Source organism: Aulonocara stuartgranti (genome assembly GCF_965226115.1).
Source record: "Aulonocara stuartgranti genome assembly, chromosome: 9".
Lineage (NCBI taxonomy): Eukaryota > Metazoa > Chordata > Actinopteri > Cichliformes > Cichlidae > Aulonocara > Aulonocara stuartgranti.
Genome location: NC_138960.1, coordinates 18515540 through 18530358, shown reverse-complemented (window position 1 = coordinate 18530358; position 14819 = coordinate 18515540). Strand labels below are relative to the sequence as shown.

The 14819-nt window shown below is 40.3% G+C and overlaps 2 protein-coding genes and 1 long non-coding RNA gene across 4 annotated transcripts in view; 2 read left to right on the top strand and 1 right to left on the bottom strand.

Annotated features, from left to right (window-relative positions):
- Positions 1-8438, top strand: part of LOC309714333 — a 35606-nt gene extending 27168 nt beyond the window's left edge. Inside the window, exons 4-5 of the long non-coding RNA XR_014278904.1 lie at positions 5519-5588; positions 8399-8438. This is a non-coding gene — a long non-coding RNA (uncharacterized lncRNA). The remainder of the gene's footprint in view (positions 1-5518; positions 5589-8398) is intronic.
- thnsl1 (threonine synthase like 1) lies at positions 4571-11017 on the bottom strand. The gene is made up of 3 exons (XM_082546664.1): positions 10734-11017; positions 8424-9827; positions 4571-7922 (listed from the first exon to the last, which is right to left on the bottom strand). The coding sequence occupies exons 2-3, from the start codon at positions 9795-9797 to the stop codon at positions 7119-7121; spliced, it is 2178 nt and encodes a 725-aa protein (XP_082402790.1). The 5' UTR covers positions 9798-9827; positions 10734-11017; the 3' UTR covers positions 4571-7118.
- Positions 11018-11163: 146 nt separating this feature from the next.
- Positions 11164-14271, top strand: LOC309714332 (enkurin-like). Of its 2 annotated transcripts, none has more exons than XM_082546666.1 (5): positions 11164-11464; positions 12439-12584; positions 12671-12903; positions 13008-13154; positions 13939-14271. In XM_082546666.1, exons 1-5 carry the CDS (start codon positions 11235-11237, stop codon positions 14113-14115), a joined length of 933 nt encoding a protein of 310 aa, XP_082402792.1. In that variant the 5' UTR covers positions 11164-11234; the 3' UTR covers positions 14116-14271. The 2 variants fall into 2 exon arrangements, with proteins under 2 accessions (XP_082402792.1, XP_082402793.1); XM_082546667.1 differs by lacking the exon at positions 11164-11464 and adding an exon at positions 11868-12021.
- Positions 14272-14819: the final 548 nt, after the last annotated feature.

Below are 14819 nucleotides of genomic sequence, written 5' to 3'. Positions count from 1 at the left end.
CGGTGAAAAATCCGATTTTATGACATTATGTTGCAACTATACCTGTAAAACTGTGTTATAACTATGTGACTTTATAACTAAATTACTTTGTAGTTGTGTCATGTCACTAAAATTACTTAAGAAGACTCAATGCTGAAGACAAACAAGCTCATAAAAAAATTTGATTACTTCTTAAATTAGTTAGTCATATCAAAGTATCCCTTTCTGTGAAGACTCTTTTGACATTTTGAAATTTAAAATGAGTGGTCAAAGCATTTCTGTCACCAAGCTGTAGCATGTAGCTCCTCTCCTCCTCTCCCTTAGCTTCCCTGCTTAGCCTCTTATGTCCTTGTCTAGTCTCGTGTTTTTTGTATTACTTATCCCTGGAACATTCTCTCACAGTCCGTTCTCTAAAACCTAAAAGAGGAATTATGGATTTGATCAACTGGTCCCTAAATGCAATTGACACCCCTTTCTCAACGAGAAGTTTGGCCTTGGGTGAGCCTGAGTGCTGAAGATATCTACCTATTCGGAACCATGGTAACAGGGTTCTGGCGAATCAGAGCTGGCTTGGCCCTGACTTATCGAAGAATTAAGAAAGCGAAACCGGCTGTTCAAACCCCCACAAGGCTGCCCGCTGGGATTGAAACGATGGGAAGAGGTGAATAAAGCCTTGATTGATTTCACTGATTGATTGATTAAAGTCAACTCCCTGTGAACTACTTGAACCTTCCATTGCTGCTGCTATGATGCAACCTAAATCTCCTGTTATGACCATTTGTACCCACTGACCTTAGGGAACATCGACTTCTATGTCAAACTGTCCAGATGCTGGAAATCCCCAGAATTACCACAAACACTCTGGTTTGTGGTACTCTGGTCTATAGTACACTTCTACAATACATTTTGTATCTCAAAATGTACTATAGGTGTATGAAGGCTTGCAATTAGCTGTGAAATTAACATAAATTCACACTTTTCTCACACAGTACCTTTGTCATGTACTTACATTTGTTGCTCCCAACCCAAACACATCTGGCCAGTGACCAGACTAAACATTATCACGTGGTTTGTAGTGACACATTTTGGTTCACATGGAGTTTTTGTGACCACAGAGACTCGTCCTCTGACAATTTTTAATTGATTGTAATTCATTATAATATATTTATAATTCAACTGCACGTGCACCCCAGGCAGTGTCCTTAAAGTCAACATCATAGAACTATGACAGGAATGACTATTCGGTCATTGGATTTCCAGCTAACCACACCTGATTGTAACCTAAGCTTCACACTAAATTTACTGTACTGCAGTGTTGTGGATTTTGTTATGTATTTGCCTACAGAGAGTGATTCTCAACCAATGCAAACATGCTTCCATGCAGTCCAAATGCACCTCACTCGACGTGGATGGCACTGGGCATCAGTCAACAGGAAACAGTTAAGGAATTGACAATGAAGTTCACCAGGAATGGGAAAATTTAAACAATTGATGATCAAAAATGTTCTGCGAACAACGTGCAGGCAGTGTTCCAGTCAGTTTCCTTCCAGCTCTTTGTGTCTTCTAACCTTGCTCTTTTCCATGATGGACCAACAACAGCACTTAAATTCAATAGTTGCACCATAAACGGTGTTATAGATGCTGCCTTCATCTGACAACAGATGTTCAGCAGGTAGACAGGCAGTTCCTAGCTGGGCACAAAATGCCGTGGACTGCCAACGTGCTACCACCACTGAACTATAATTTCCCCCATAATGTTTCAAGGGACAACTGAAGGTCAGTTATAAAAATGTGTTTGGAATTTAGCAACACACACAAGGTGTGAAAATCCAGGAGGATTAGTTTTACACTTCCAAGCTTGTCTCCATTGATATCATTTAACCCCTGTCATTCAGCTGTCAGTCAGAGCCCTGCCTTCGAGCCACAGCTCATATCTCATCTTGCAGAGGTCCTTCATGGGGTCATCAATTTCTCATTCTCTTGGTGATTCTAGCAGACAGTTGGCAGAAGACTGCTGGAGACATCAGTTAAATCAAATCTTTTCTTCAACTTGCCTTTTGTCTTTAAGGCTATTAAAGACTGTAAACAATAGACACAAACACTGGTGTTTGTTCTTTAGCTCTCAGTTTGCATCAGCATGCAAATGAGTTGTTCCACTCCAAAAGCTACCATCTTCAGATGGATGAGTAAAAGTTGACACTTTCATTAGCTTTTCTCTCCCTCCTGTGTTAGTGAATGTGTTGCAGAAAACCAGGAAAACCTGGCTTCATTTGATGTTGACAAGCAATGGTTCTACTCTGAGCTCCTCACCCTACCTCTAAGGGAGAGCACAGGCACCCTTCAAAGAAAAAACATTTCTAAACCAGTCATGACGACCTTTGTAATATCATAATCGTATCATTAACGAAAATCAAATGACGAAGATGAAAACCCAAACCTCCTAAACCCATACAATGTTTATATTAAACTTTATTATTAATGGCTTTCCACCCAAACACTCTCACCAAAGCACGCAACCAGCTGCCAAGAATTTAACTCAGATCTTTGCAATGGTGGGCGAGTGTTTTTACCTTTGCTTCAGTACCAATATTTAGTGCCAGAATTATATGCCAATGCTTTCCTTTTTTTTAATGTGCCAAGATGGACAAGGATTAACTGTTCCCCCTGTGGGTTTTATTCTTGGCAGAGTGGAGAAGACTCTGAAATAGCATTTATTCAAAGCATCAAGGGACAGTAAAATGACACTGAACCAATGCTAATGACTTTCTGTGGGGATGTTTGAAGCTGCAGTTCATTTATACAACAAATGAGTGTAAAATTTGAAAAGACAGGGGAAACATTCTATATTTTTACACACATTAAACTCAACCATGGAAAGGCTTGCAGTTTTAATTTGACTGTGCCACATTGCCAGCCACTTCATTAGAATTGCTATTGTAAATATCATATCAGCCAATTACATGGCCTCAAGAGAACATGCTAAATTTCAAACCAAGCATCAGAATGAGGAAGAAGGATCTCTTAACTGGCTTTGAACCTGGCATGGTAGCTGAATCCAGATGGGCTGGTCTGAATATTTTAGGAACTGCTGATCTACTGGAATTTTTACACGCAATGCTTTCTATGGTTTACAGGGAATGGTCATAAAAAGAGAAAACACTCAGTGGGTGGTAAAAATACCTTGTTGATGCAGTAGGTCAGGAGAGAGTGACCAGATAGCTTACAGCTGACAGTAAGGCAACAGTAACTGAAATAAACACTTGTTACAGCAAAGGTATGCAGAAGAGCATCTCTGAATGCACAACATGTTGATCCTTGATGCAGAAGACCACACAGAGTATCACTTCTGTCACCTAAGAACAGGAAACTGAGCCTACAATTTGCACCATCTTACTTGAATTCAATTAAATTCAATTAAATTAGCTGAATATTATTGCTGACCATGTCCATCCTTTTATGGCCACAGTGTACACATCTTCTGATCACTGTGTCACAAAGTTTAAATCATCTCAGACTGGTTCCTTAAACATAAGAATGAGTTCACTCTACTCAGATGACCTCAACAGTCATCAGATAGCAATCCAACAGAGCACCTTTGGGATGTCTGGGAAAGGAAGATTTGAATCGTAGATGTGGAGCCGACAAATTAGCAGCGACTGTGTGATACTGATCACGTCAAAAGGGAACAAATGTCTGAGGAAGGTTTTTAACACCTCATTGAGTCTGTGCCATTAAGAATTCAGGCAGCTCTGAAGGCAAAAGGACAACACCACTGCTGATCGGTCTGGCCTGGCCCTGCTGAGATCCTCCTTGAAGTGTTTTGTTTTTTGTTTTTTTTAGTAGCTCCAGTGCTTCACCAATCGTATTCTATCATTTTTAGTTGTGTTTAGTTTAGTATGTATTCTTTTTTTTTTGGCGGGGAAAAATCCCAGTTCCCAAACCGACTACAGCTGACTGCAGTCGTGCAACACTTCTTCATAAACACCACAGGTTAATAAATTACCTGGCAGTGCTGTTGTTTTATAGGTTATATAAAGAATCTTTATAAAAGCAAGCAGCTAGAAGCAGAAGCACAATCTCAACATGGTCCACTGGATTTTCTTTCTAAACTCCTGCGATGCATTCATTTCTTCTTCTCTTTTCTATTTCCCTTCACTGTTAAAGAGGAGTTTCCATTATGCCAGTGGTTCACATTAAAGAGATGGGAACAGGCTGCTACCTGCAATTCTCCTTGCTCACCCAGCCGTGGGTCACTAGGTGCTGAGCGACAGCTGGCTGTCTCGTTCCCTCCACCACTCACACACACTAACAGTCACACACCTGCACAACACACTCATGTGGTTCCAGACTCCTTCCCACCCATTCTTTACATTCACCTGCCAAGCAGCTTTATAAGGCCAATGTTCAGAGCGATACAAACCGCAGACACATAGGTGACGCACAGAATCAGTGCAGTGTGTTCTGTAATATATTCATGCATAGAAAAGCGATCAGTCATCCTGTAAGTGTGGAAGAACAAACACACACACACACACACACACACACACACACACACACACACAATGTAAGCAACGACAAAGTGATTGTTAAGAAACAATACTGACTCGGTTAGACTTTTCTGATTGAAAAACAGTGGGATCAAGTTAGGAACACCAATGCAAGACTAAAGGTTCTAATAATGAATTACGACATTCCCTTAAATAACAAAAGAATAAATAAAAATGAAGGTTTTATTGATGTATGATGTTTGATACAAATTTGAATGGGGAATACAGTCAGGGGCTTTAAATTTGTGTGTTTTGCCCCTTTTTTATACACTCTCAAAGTATGAGTGTAGGAAGTACAAGACAGTCATAAACATGACTGTGCTAAAAAATACAAACAATAGCAACTACAGTTAATGGATAATGAAAAGGCAATCAAATGAGCTGATAAACCATAGCTCTAGAAGACCTAATAGGTACTACACACTGTGACTGTGATATTAAAGTGTTAACCAGATTGCCAGTTACTATTAGAGAAAATACTTCTTCTCACTTCCTGCAAAGAGAGATAGTGATCCAGATCAGAGGGCATGCTAGCAAAGTGCTTTGTCAAATCCGGCCTGACTTTCCATCTATTTTAACAACTGCAGCCATAAGCAATCCTGCAGATCTATGAAACGTATCTTCCCCCTTCCTCTTGCCACAGCTGCTGAGGCAGCACCTGAATTTAAATGACTAGACTCATTTCTGAACGCCTGATGGTGACAGCTGAGGATGGAGAAATTACCCACAGACCTGTTTCTATTCTTTCTCATGTGAGAGGCATCTGGGAAGAATAACTGTAAATTGTTTCATTCCTTTATAACCACCACCTTAACAAGTTCACGTGCTGCATTCTTATCATCAAAATCCACGACGATACCATACAGTAAAAAAGTCTTTGACCACTTGTAGTTTGGTGATATTTTGTTAAGGAAATAGGAAACTTTAGTGGCCTTCATGAATAGTTCACAAGGACATTCACAGCTCTTCATGCCTTTTGTTTCTGTTCTCAGTCAAGATGATTGGGCCCTGAGGACACCAGTTAATGATCGATGGCGCTCCATTGTTCTTTCTTCTGTCCAGGTATGTTTTTACTGCACTGGCAGTGTGTTTGGGACCATTGTCATGCTGATAAATTAAGCCGTTGATAATTAGACACTATTCAGATCCATGGTGGATCAAAATCTGAGAAAATTTGACAAATCAGTTTTGACAAGATCGCCACCTTTGACTGAAATGCTAACTCCAAACCATGACAGAGCCACCATCATGTTTTACAGATGCCTGTAGACATTCTGAAAAGGGTCATGTTCAAGGACTGGACTGAAAATGGGTGAAAAAGCAGTCAATTACCAAAGATCTTAGAAAGCCCTTCAGAAAGGTTGGAGGACTATTGCTCAAGACCACTTTTGAAACAACTGCAAAAAAGTCTAGCTCCTTGGAATTAACAAATTTAAGAATCAAGTGATGGATTAAGACTTTTACACGGTGCTCTATATGTCAGAAGTCTGGTTTTTATGACAAAAAAAGCATTTTCTAGCTTATCGAGCAACTATTAAACTCCTCCAGGTTTACATGGTCAATACTGGAAAAAACGCAAATTACTAAGAAAAGATGAGGTGAATAAAACATCACTTTATAATTAAAAAATGATTTAACAGTCAGATTTTATTACTGCACAAATGTGTGATTAAAGTAACAATATTGATTTTTACACCATATTTTACTGGTATTTGACCTTCCCCCTGCATCTACATCCATATACTGTTGATGAACGCAGCAGTAGCCAAGGGGTAGACATCCCCATCTAGTGAGCTTGGAATCCAGACTTTCATGAGAACAAATGTTGCATAATCAATAAATGAGTAATAAAGCTGTTTAAAGCTCTATTAGAGTATAATTTGTGTAAAATATGTTCATTTTTCTCAATCCTGGGGGCTCAGACAGATTTACCTTTTTAATTTGTCTTTAAATGCATTTTCACGAGGTTGCTCGCTCATTTGTTTCCCTTTATTGACATGTTAATCAAGATTTTAGGTTTTTTCTTTTGTAATGTGCAGGGGTGCACATAAGTGGTGCACATTTGCTGTCAAAATAAAAGACGTGCACCAGATAAGAAGTTGCAACGCGCGTTTGCGTACATATAAAAGGCACTGTTTTTGTCCGCTAGAGAGGGATTTTCACAGCACATTCTGCACCACATCTCTGTGCGTTCATCATTTGTTTGAAGCCAGCTCACCTTCTGCAACCACTTTTCCGAGTATACGCGCTTCTTTTGCGGTTCGGACTCCTGATATTTCTTTGGAGGTGGAGGAACACCAAAGTAACTGGTTAAAGGAGCTTCTTCAACATTTTTAAGAGTTCGAAACACATGTCTGTCCTCCTCCAGAAAATCTTATGTACACAAATGCGCGTTGCAACTTCTTATCTTGTGCGCGTTTTTTATTTTGACAGCGAATGCGAACCTGCGGACCACTTATGTGCACCCCTGGTAATGTGTTCTGTTTGCAGTAAAAATCAAGTGGATGAAACAAAGAGGACAAAGAAAAAGAGTACTTTTGTAATTTCTGGCTAATTACTTGAAGCTGGACATCAACAAAAGCTGGGATCATTTTACATAACTTTTAAGAAGGAGTCCTGTATCATGCTCTCCACCTGGTCTACCAGCACACTGTACTCTGCTTCACAAATGCTGTGTTTCCTCTTGGCACTTTCTTTCAGGCATTTTATCATCTCTCTGTGCATTTCTGGTCTGGATGCAATAAGTTCCAGCTTCTTGAGCTGCTCAGCGGGATCCTCTGGAATATTTGGGATTTGTAAAGCTTTGAACACAGCGGGAGCAAATTTCCCATAGTGAGCCGTGGAACAAAACACTACGGGACACGAGCCATCCTGCAGCCTATCAGCGACGAATTTAGCCACAGCCGTGTGTGTGTCCATGACGTAGCCCGTCTGTGTGTGAACTCTCTGGATGGCGGCCAAGCAGTCATCCTCAGAGCACCAGCCAGACAGCACTTCCTGCTGAATCGTGCCAAGAAGAGGCTCGGGAACCTGAAAGTGCTGCTGTCTGTCTAAGCGTGTGAACAGGTCCTTGACAAGATGGCTGTTTCCGTCGGAGACGTGGTAGATAAACCTCTCGAGGTTGGAGGACTTCAGGATATCTATAGCGGGGGAGTGGGAGAGCATCAGAGACCGTCCCCGAAGATCGTACTGGCCTGTCTTGATAAAGTCAGTGATGACACGGTTGTGGTTGGATGCACAGATAACTTTTCTTATCGGGATGCCCATTTGTTTGGCGTACACAGCTGACATGGCATTGCCAAAGTTGCCAGTAGGGATGCAAACATCAATGGGATCGCCGAATTTGATGACACCATCCCTGCACAGATCCAGATAGGCTGATGAATGATAGACCACCTGAAAGAGGAGAAAATGTTAGTAAAACTTTGCTTAGTGTTGCCAAAATAATACTGCCCTTGTGACTGACTAAAAATCACAGACTTTTAGCAAGTAAGTGAATTCCTGAAGAACAGCAAAACACCTGGATCAAACTTTTGGTGTTTTCACAACAACAGAATGGGAAACACAATAAAATTTCACTTTACAATAACGTTGTATTCCTGTTTCTGCATTTTAAAGAAAGACTGCATACTGGGGTCACAGTTTGAAGTTTAGTTCCACTTCCTTGCAGCACAAACCAGAAATGGACACCACTCACCTTCAAAATCAGTTTTTTAAAACACGTTGGCTGCAGCTCTGAAACAACCATTTTTGGTAACCATGGAAGTCTGCTGGCAACCAAAGCAATCACAATGTTGGCTACGAAAAAGCTTATTAAGATGTAATGTTATAATTAAATGCTTACATTTATAAAAATCAATGTCTTCTTGCAGCGACACTCGGTGATCAGCAACCTACCTGTGGCAACAGGCGTGCCCAGTTGATGGAGTTGCCGGTGCTGAGGACTGTGCCGTACTCTACAGCGAGATGCCCTGTCAGCCCCGCCTCCCCAAACATCCTCTTGATATTTCTCTGGCAGAAGTCAAAGTCTGACAGGACGCTGACACCCCTGGCATTGCCCTCCCTGTAGCTCATCATCTGGAGCTTCTGAATCTCACTCACTCCTCCCTCCGGGAAGAACACCAGGACGCCGGTGCGGTGTCTGTCAGTGCCGCTCAGCCTGCTGAAGCCACTGAGCACTGCACTGCCAGTGTCTCCAGATGTGGCTACCAGGATGAGGTAGTTGCACATGGGTGGGAGGCAGTAGGCGAAGAGCTGAGGCATCAGCTGCAAAGCGAGGTCCTTGAAGGAGGCGGTGGGGCCGTGAAAAAGCTCCTGAATGTACTGATTGTGGGCGAGGTGTTTTACAGGTGCGACAGCCTTGCTGCCAAAGTTTGACCCATACGCCTTGAATATCATTGTTCTGAGATCCAAAGCAGAGATGTCCAGAGGGTGGATGCACTTTTCAAGTAAAACTAACGCTCGCTCTGGGTACGACATCTCAACTAACCTCTGCCATTCGCGTGTGCCTATCTTTGGGAAGCCATTTTTGGGAACATAAAGTCCTCCATCTGGAGCCAGACCCTCCACAACCACATCACTAAAGTATATTTTCTGCTTGGACAATCCTGCGCTATCACATCGGGTTGAAATGAATGTTTCTTCATCACTTTTCTGGTATCTCTCCACAGCTTTCAGCACCTTCTCTGCTACCTCCTCCACTGTGTCTCCTGTTCCACACAGCACCCTCACATCCAGCCATTTCTCATAAAACTGTTTCCTGTAAAGCAAAATGTCCCTCATGGATACCCCTTCCTCCTGGCCCACTATCCTGTTCACCTTCATGCTGGTGAGTCTCTGTAAGATGTCCTCACTGTCCACATCCAGGTAGAAGACCAGCCCGCTCTGTTTGACATGCTGCATTGCTTCAGCATGAAGAGGATTAGAGCCCGTCAGGGAAACAACACACCCAGAGGCAGAGAAGTTACACAAAGCTCGACCTTCTTCCTCCAAGAAACACCTTCCGCCAACTGCTGCCAACTTAGCGGCAACAGGCATCTTCCATGCCGTCTCCAAGACATCATCATCAACATCTATGACAGGGAGTCCCAGTTTGTGGGCCACTATCTTCCCCACCGTAGTTTTTCCTGCTCCCGGAGGACCCATGAGCAGGATGTTCTTGTCTCCCAGGCAGGTGGATCTGGCGGAAAGCCATGATTTTTGTGTAGACAGTGAACTCAGGCACCATTTGGCAGCTCTTATTGGAAGCTGGCTTGTATTCAGTAAACCCATTCAGCAATCAAATGACAACTGCCCTTACCCCTGTGAAAAAGAACATATTTCAGTTTTCTTTCTTTCTTTTTTTTAGAACAATGGTATTCTAAGATTATAGTACACCTAAATTTACAAGTCAGCATGTTAGCTTTTTGACAGACCTTGAAAAGTATTATATAATCTTGTCACACACCCGAACATCTTAAAGATAAGAAGACACCGTTCTAAAATCATTATCTCTTCCATTTAGACAATAACTCTTATTGCTTTTACATTGGCCCTAAAAAGCCATACCAAAGCTGTAAATGTAAACAGAAATTTTTCTCCCTCATTGTACACAGCGAGAGGCTCTAATTTACAATGGCAGCGAGATGATTATCAGGCAGAAGAAAAGATAATATCTGCTGAAGATATCAGTATCTGATTACTGGGAGGTGGGGTTAACAAAATATCAGATAACATCATAAAAACAAACCTCCGCTTTGATTTTATACAAGTTGGTAAGCTTGTATAAAACAAGATAAAGTGCATCTGTCCTTCAGATGCCTGATGTGAGTTTTAACCTTCACACGCAAACATGTGCTTTACCCCATATGCAGTCTGCGGGGGACAAACTAGAAAACTCGAATTCATTGCAAGAACTTTTTTTTCATAATTCGTACAGTTCAATAGTGTTCAACAGCAGCATAAAAAGTATTTATTTGTTTTTTTAACGTAGGTCAGTTTGTTTCATTTAAATGGACCGTTAAGGTATAATCACAGATATCAGTAGCATGCTTAGATTTCTGCTTTCGAAGTTTAGAGAGTTAGCCGAGGAATTTAAAGACAGCTGCAGTTGTAATTACCAAGCTTATAAGCTTTGATAAAATATCGTAAAAGGCTGGGATAACTTCTCGGCTTATTCAGGACACTCGCAGATGACCGTAAATGAAATTGAATGAGCAATACACTTACGCAAATAACGACTTTCCATAAGCTCCACCTGTTAATAAATGACTTTGTAAATTACGTAATTCTGTGATCGTGTTAGTTTACACAAGGAAATAAACTCTTTGCTGCAACAGTCTCCACAACAGTCGCCATAAATAACTATGGTGAGCCTAGAGGGACAAAATTATATTTATCACTGGAAGCAAAAAAAGAAAAGAAAAAATGCTTAACTACATATAAATTCAGCGACGTTTTAAACTGTAACCAAACAGCTTGGAAGTTGTAGCAAACATCTAGAAAAATCCACAAAACAAAGAGAAAATCTGAAGGCAAAGCTGAACTCTTTACTGCTTTCAAGTCTGCCTCGAAAATCCCCCCTCTAAACGCCGAACAAACTTCACGCGAAAATAGCATATAGCCCTAGTAATCTTAAAGCAAGAGGAGAAGAATATTTTATGCAATTTAATGGATAACGTGAAACATTTTACATTTGCAACTTTCAAAAATAACAAGATATAACCCTAAATGAGACACTTTCCGACCGCTCATGAACGCAACATCTCCTGTTCTTGTTTCCTAGCAACTAGCCGGTGTCAAACAAATTTGGACAATTTAAGGCTATTAGCCTTCAAAAGAAGCTACAGCACTCTTTCGTTAATCGCCTCTTTATTCATGATGTCTGAAGATGTCCATCCTCCAGAAAGTGCCTTCAATCTCCTTCCAGTGGAAGACAAAAAGAAGGAAAAAGCGCCCAGGTAAATTGCTTCAACTTAGCTCAAAGTACGCAGTTAGCTTTAAAGTGTTATTTGGGGTAAACAAAACAAAATCACGACATCAGTTTGACATTAAAGTTTTACAAAGTCTTTTGGGTTTTTGTTTGTTTGTTTGCTTGTTTTGTTTTCCAGAAATAACTAATAAACTTGGCGTAAGTAGTAAATTGTAGTTTTACAGAGAATTTTTTATTAAAATAAAGAGAAAAGAAAAACATTCCTATAGCTTTGTTTTTATTTGCGTTTTTAAATGTTTGCTTTTAGTTTTATGGAGATTGTTTTTAGAGTATGTTTGCTCATTTTTATTGAAACGTTTTGGTGTCTGTTAAAGGTTTCTTTTTTCCTTTTACGTATGTAAAGAGTTAATTAGAGAGATTTTATACTTGTTTGATGTTTTAGTAAAGACTCTGGATTCATGATTCCTTGTAAGCTTTTACTGTGTGTAACTGAGGAGACATTACATGCAAGTAGCTTGGTGGGAACCCAGTCCTGTTAGACATTTTTCCTGCGTGCATGCGCAGTGAACTGTTCGCTTCGAACAGGTATGGTAAACCCCCACTAGTCAGATGTTCTACACTACTGTAAATTTAGATTAGGTCGTAAAACAGATACGCAGCTTTTGGACGGTATTTTAAAAATAGTATAGGGGGGGAAATCCAGTATTGTGTAATAATGTAGTTGATTTAATGTTCTTTCAGTTTGTTATGTAAATTAAAATGAAAAACTAAAAAAACTCATCACTACCTATTTTGTTGACGAGTTTGACTTAAAAATAACAGCAGAAAAGACTAAAAATAGTGATTTATAATATTACATTTTGTGAGTACAGTATATCAATTCAGTTTTCTTTTATTTTAAAGCATAGTTTTCATTTGTTTTTAATTAAAATAATAATAATTTTGTTTTTAAGTTTTTGTAGTGATTGCTTCAACTAATGTGTTGCTTTTTCTTTTTTTAAGGTATGTATCAAAATTCAGGCCTGCAGTTATGTTGGAGAGAAAACTGGTGAAGGAGCCGATAAGGACGATGGGACCTGCCAGAGTGGAGTTGCCATCTCCAGAGAATTTCCTCAAGAAGCATTCGAAAGAGCCCAAACTGCCTGAACGTGAGTTCATCTGTCACACCGTTTTATTAGCGTGTGGGTTTGCCTTGAGATGGTGAATATGAGCTTCTTGGCATTGCATCTTTCAGAGACACAGAGCTCCAAAGATGTTCATAAAACCTGCTCTTTCACTGAGAGGAAACCTCCAGTCCCCAGAAGGAATGACAAACCACTGATGGGAATTCACACCAAGAGGGACTTTTTAAAGGAAACACCTGAACTGGTGCCAATGAAACCACAGCCTGCATGCGTAGACACCAGCAAGGGGCACAAACAGGTGCTGGAAAACTCAGGGCTTGTCCCAAAGTTCATCACACGAAAGGTATTTTCCTACAGTTGCTACTTGCAGTCTTTTAAATATCAACATAAGGCATGCTAGAATAATATCATGTTTATATTTGCTCATAAAACACACCCTGCATGAAGGACTTTGGTAGAGTACCAGCGTACCTCCAGCAGCGCAGCGAAGCAGAGAGGAGGGCTCGAGAGGAGTATGAAAACTTTGTAAAAGCAGAGCGGGAGCAGAGGGCCATGAAACACATGACAGAGGAGGAGAGACAAGCCATCCTGAAGGTAAATAAATGCAGGGGAACCATGCTGGATCTTACAATTTAGTGGATTTAACTTGAGTTATACAGGGTTTTGAACTTCAGTTATTCACATGCATTAACACAGTGAAGCTGTAGGATGACAGTTAGATTGTTCTCAGTTAAAGTAAATGTTGAGGGTTCTTTGTCAGAGTACAGTTTTTCATTTAAACTTGATTTTTCTATATAAGGACTTGCAGTAGGAAGTCAGAAGACTAGCGGGACCATCGATATTTAACTTTAGATCCTTGATTTCTCAATGTGGGCATCATTATTTTGTGTTTAAGCTTTGCCTCGTGTGAGTAGGTGATATGGTATCCAGTGATTCATATGGCACAGAACAATGTTAATGTTTAGCCATTAACACGACACAGTGTCTGTCCCTGTGCGGGGTATGAGGCACAAAAACTGAGATCTCTGAGATCATTCCAGCAACATTTTCTGAGTTTAATTATAAAAATGTTCACAACTAAACTTGTATAAAGTGCATGTAACATCAAATTAATTAGAACTCTCATACTCGTGTATACTGTTTTTTAGTTCAAGAGATTTCTCCTCCTTAACTGCTGCACATGCAAAAATAAACAACAATACACCAAAGCCAAATCTGGCTGCAAAATATCAGTTTTCCTTCCTTACTCAGCAGGATTTCTTAGATAATTACCCTCTGTAACATCTCTGACTGATGCCTGTTTACTCAGAAAAGCCTTGAATACAGATAGTCTGTCTTGTGACATTGATGCGTTTCCTTCCCCAAATCTTCTGTCCAGCGCCTGAAGGAGACCTGGGATAAGCTACATCACGAGTACCAGGCCCTTCCCCTCATCATCGACACTATGTCACAGAGGGCCACCAAGGACTGCCTCGAAAGGCAAATGAAGCAGCTGGAGGACGACATCGACTTATTCGAGAGGTTCAAAATCATCTACATACCTAACGATGATTAAACTCAGCAGAGATGAGATGCAGTGTAGTGAATGTTGTTATTTGCCCCATTCATGAGGAAAATAAACTGGTTGATTTACTGTATATTTTTTGCAGTGTCAGTTCATTTTTTTACAAAGCTAATACAAAATACAAGATTTTTTTTCAGACAAACAACACTCACATGAATTTATGACTTGGGCCACTTCCATGTGTAGTCCAAAAACATAAATTTGTTGTGCTGTGTCATAACATGAGAGAAAGTTTTGGCTGATGATGACGAACCCTGCTATTTAGTTTCTGTGAGATTTTAACAGAGGAAGAAAAGCTCAAAACATAAATCAGGTTACAAGCTCAACACCGACTTCCTTTAACCCTCTTGCTCTTTTAAAGCTATCAGGGGAAAGTAGATTACAAGGTTGTTGTTGTTTTCCAGCATGATCTCAGTTTAAACTGAGTTTTGAGGATGAGTTCTGGCAGAAGATCAACCCTTAAGATACTGAAACTATGACTGTTCCCTCCTGCGCTCATGTCCCTTCCAACGTTTGGCCTTTTGAGTTTGAAGGTTGTTTCATGACTAAAGCCCAAATGATGCAGGATTTTTAAGAGCAATACTAAATTCACTATTTTGGGCATTTAAAATTCTGATATATCAGCCAATACATTTTTTTCTGTCAGTCACATGTAAGATAAACATCTTTTTCTGGCATTTGTTGTGTAGCTGCCA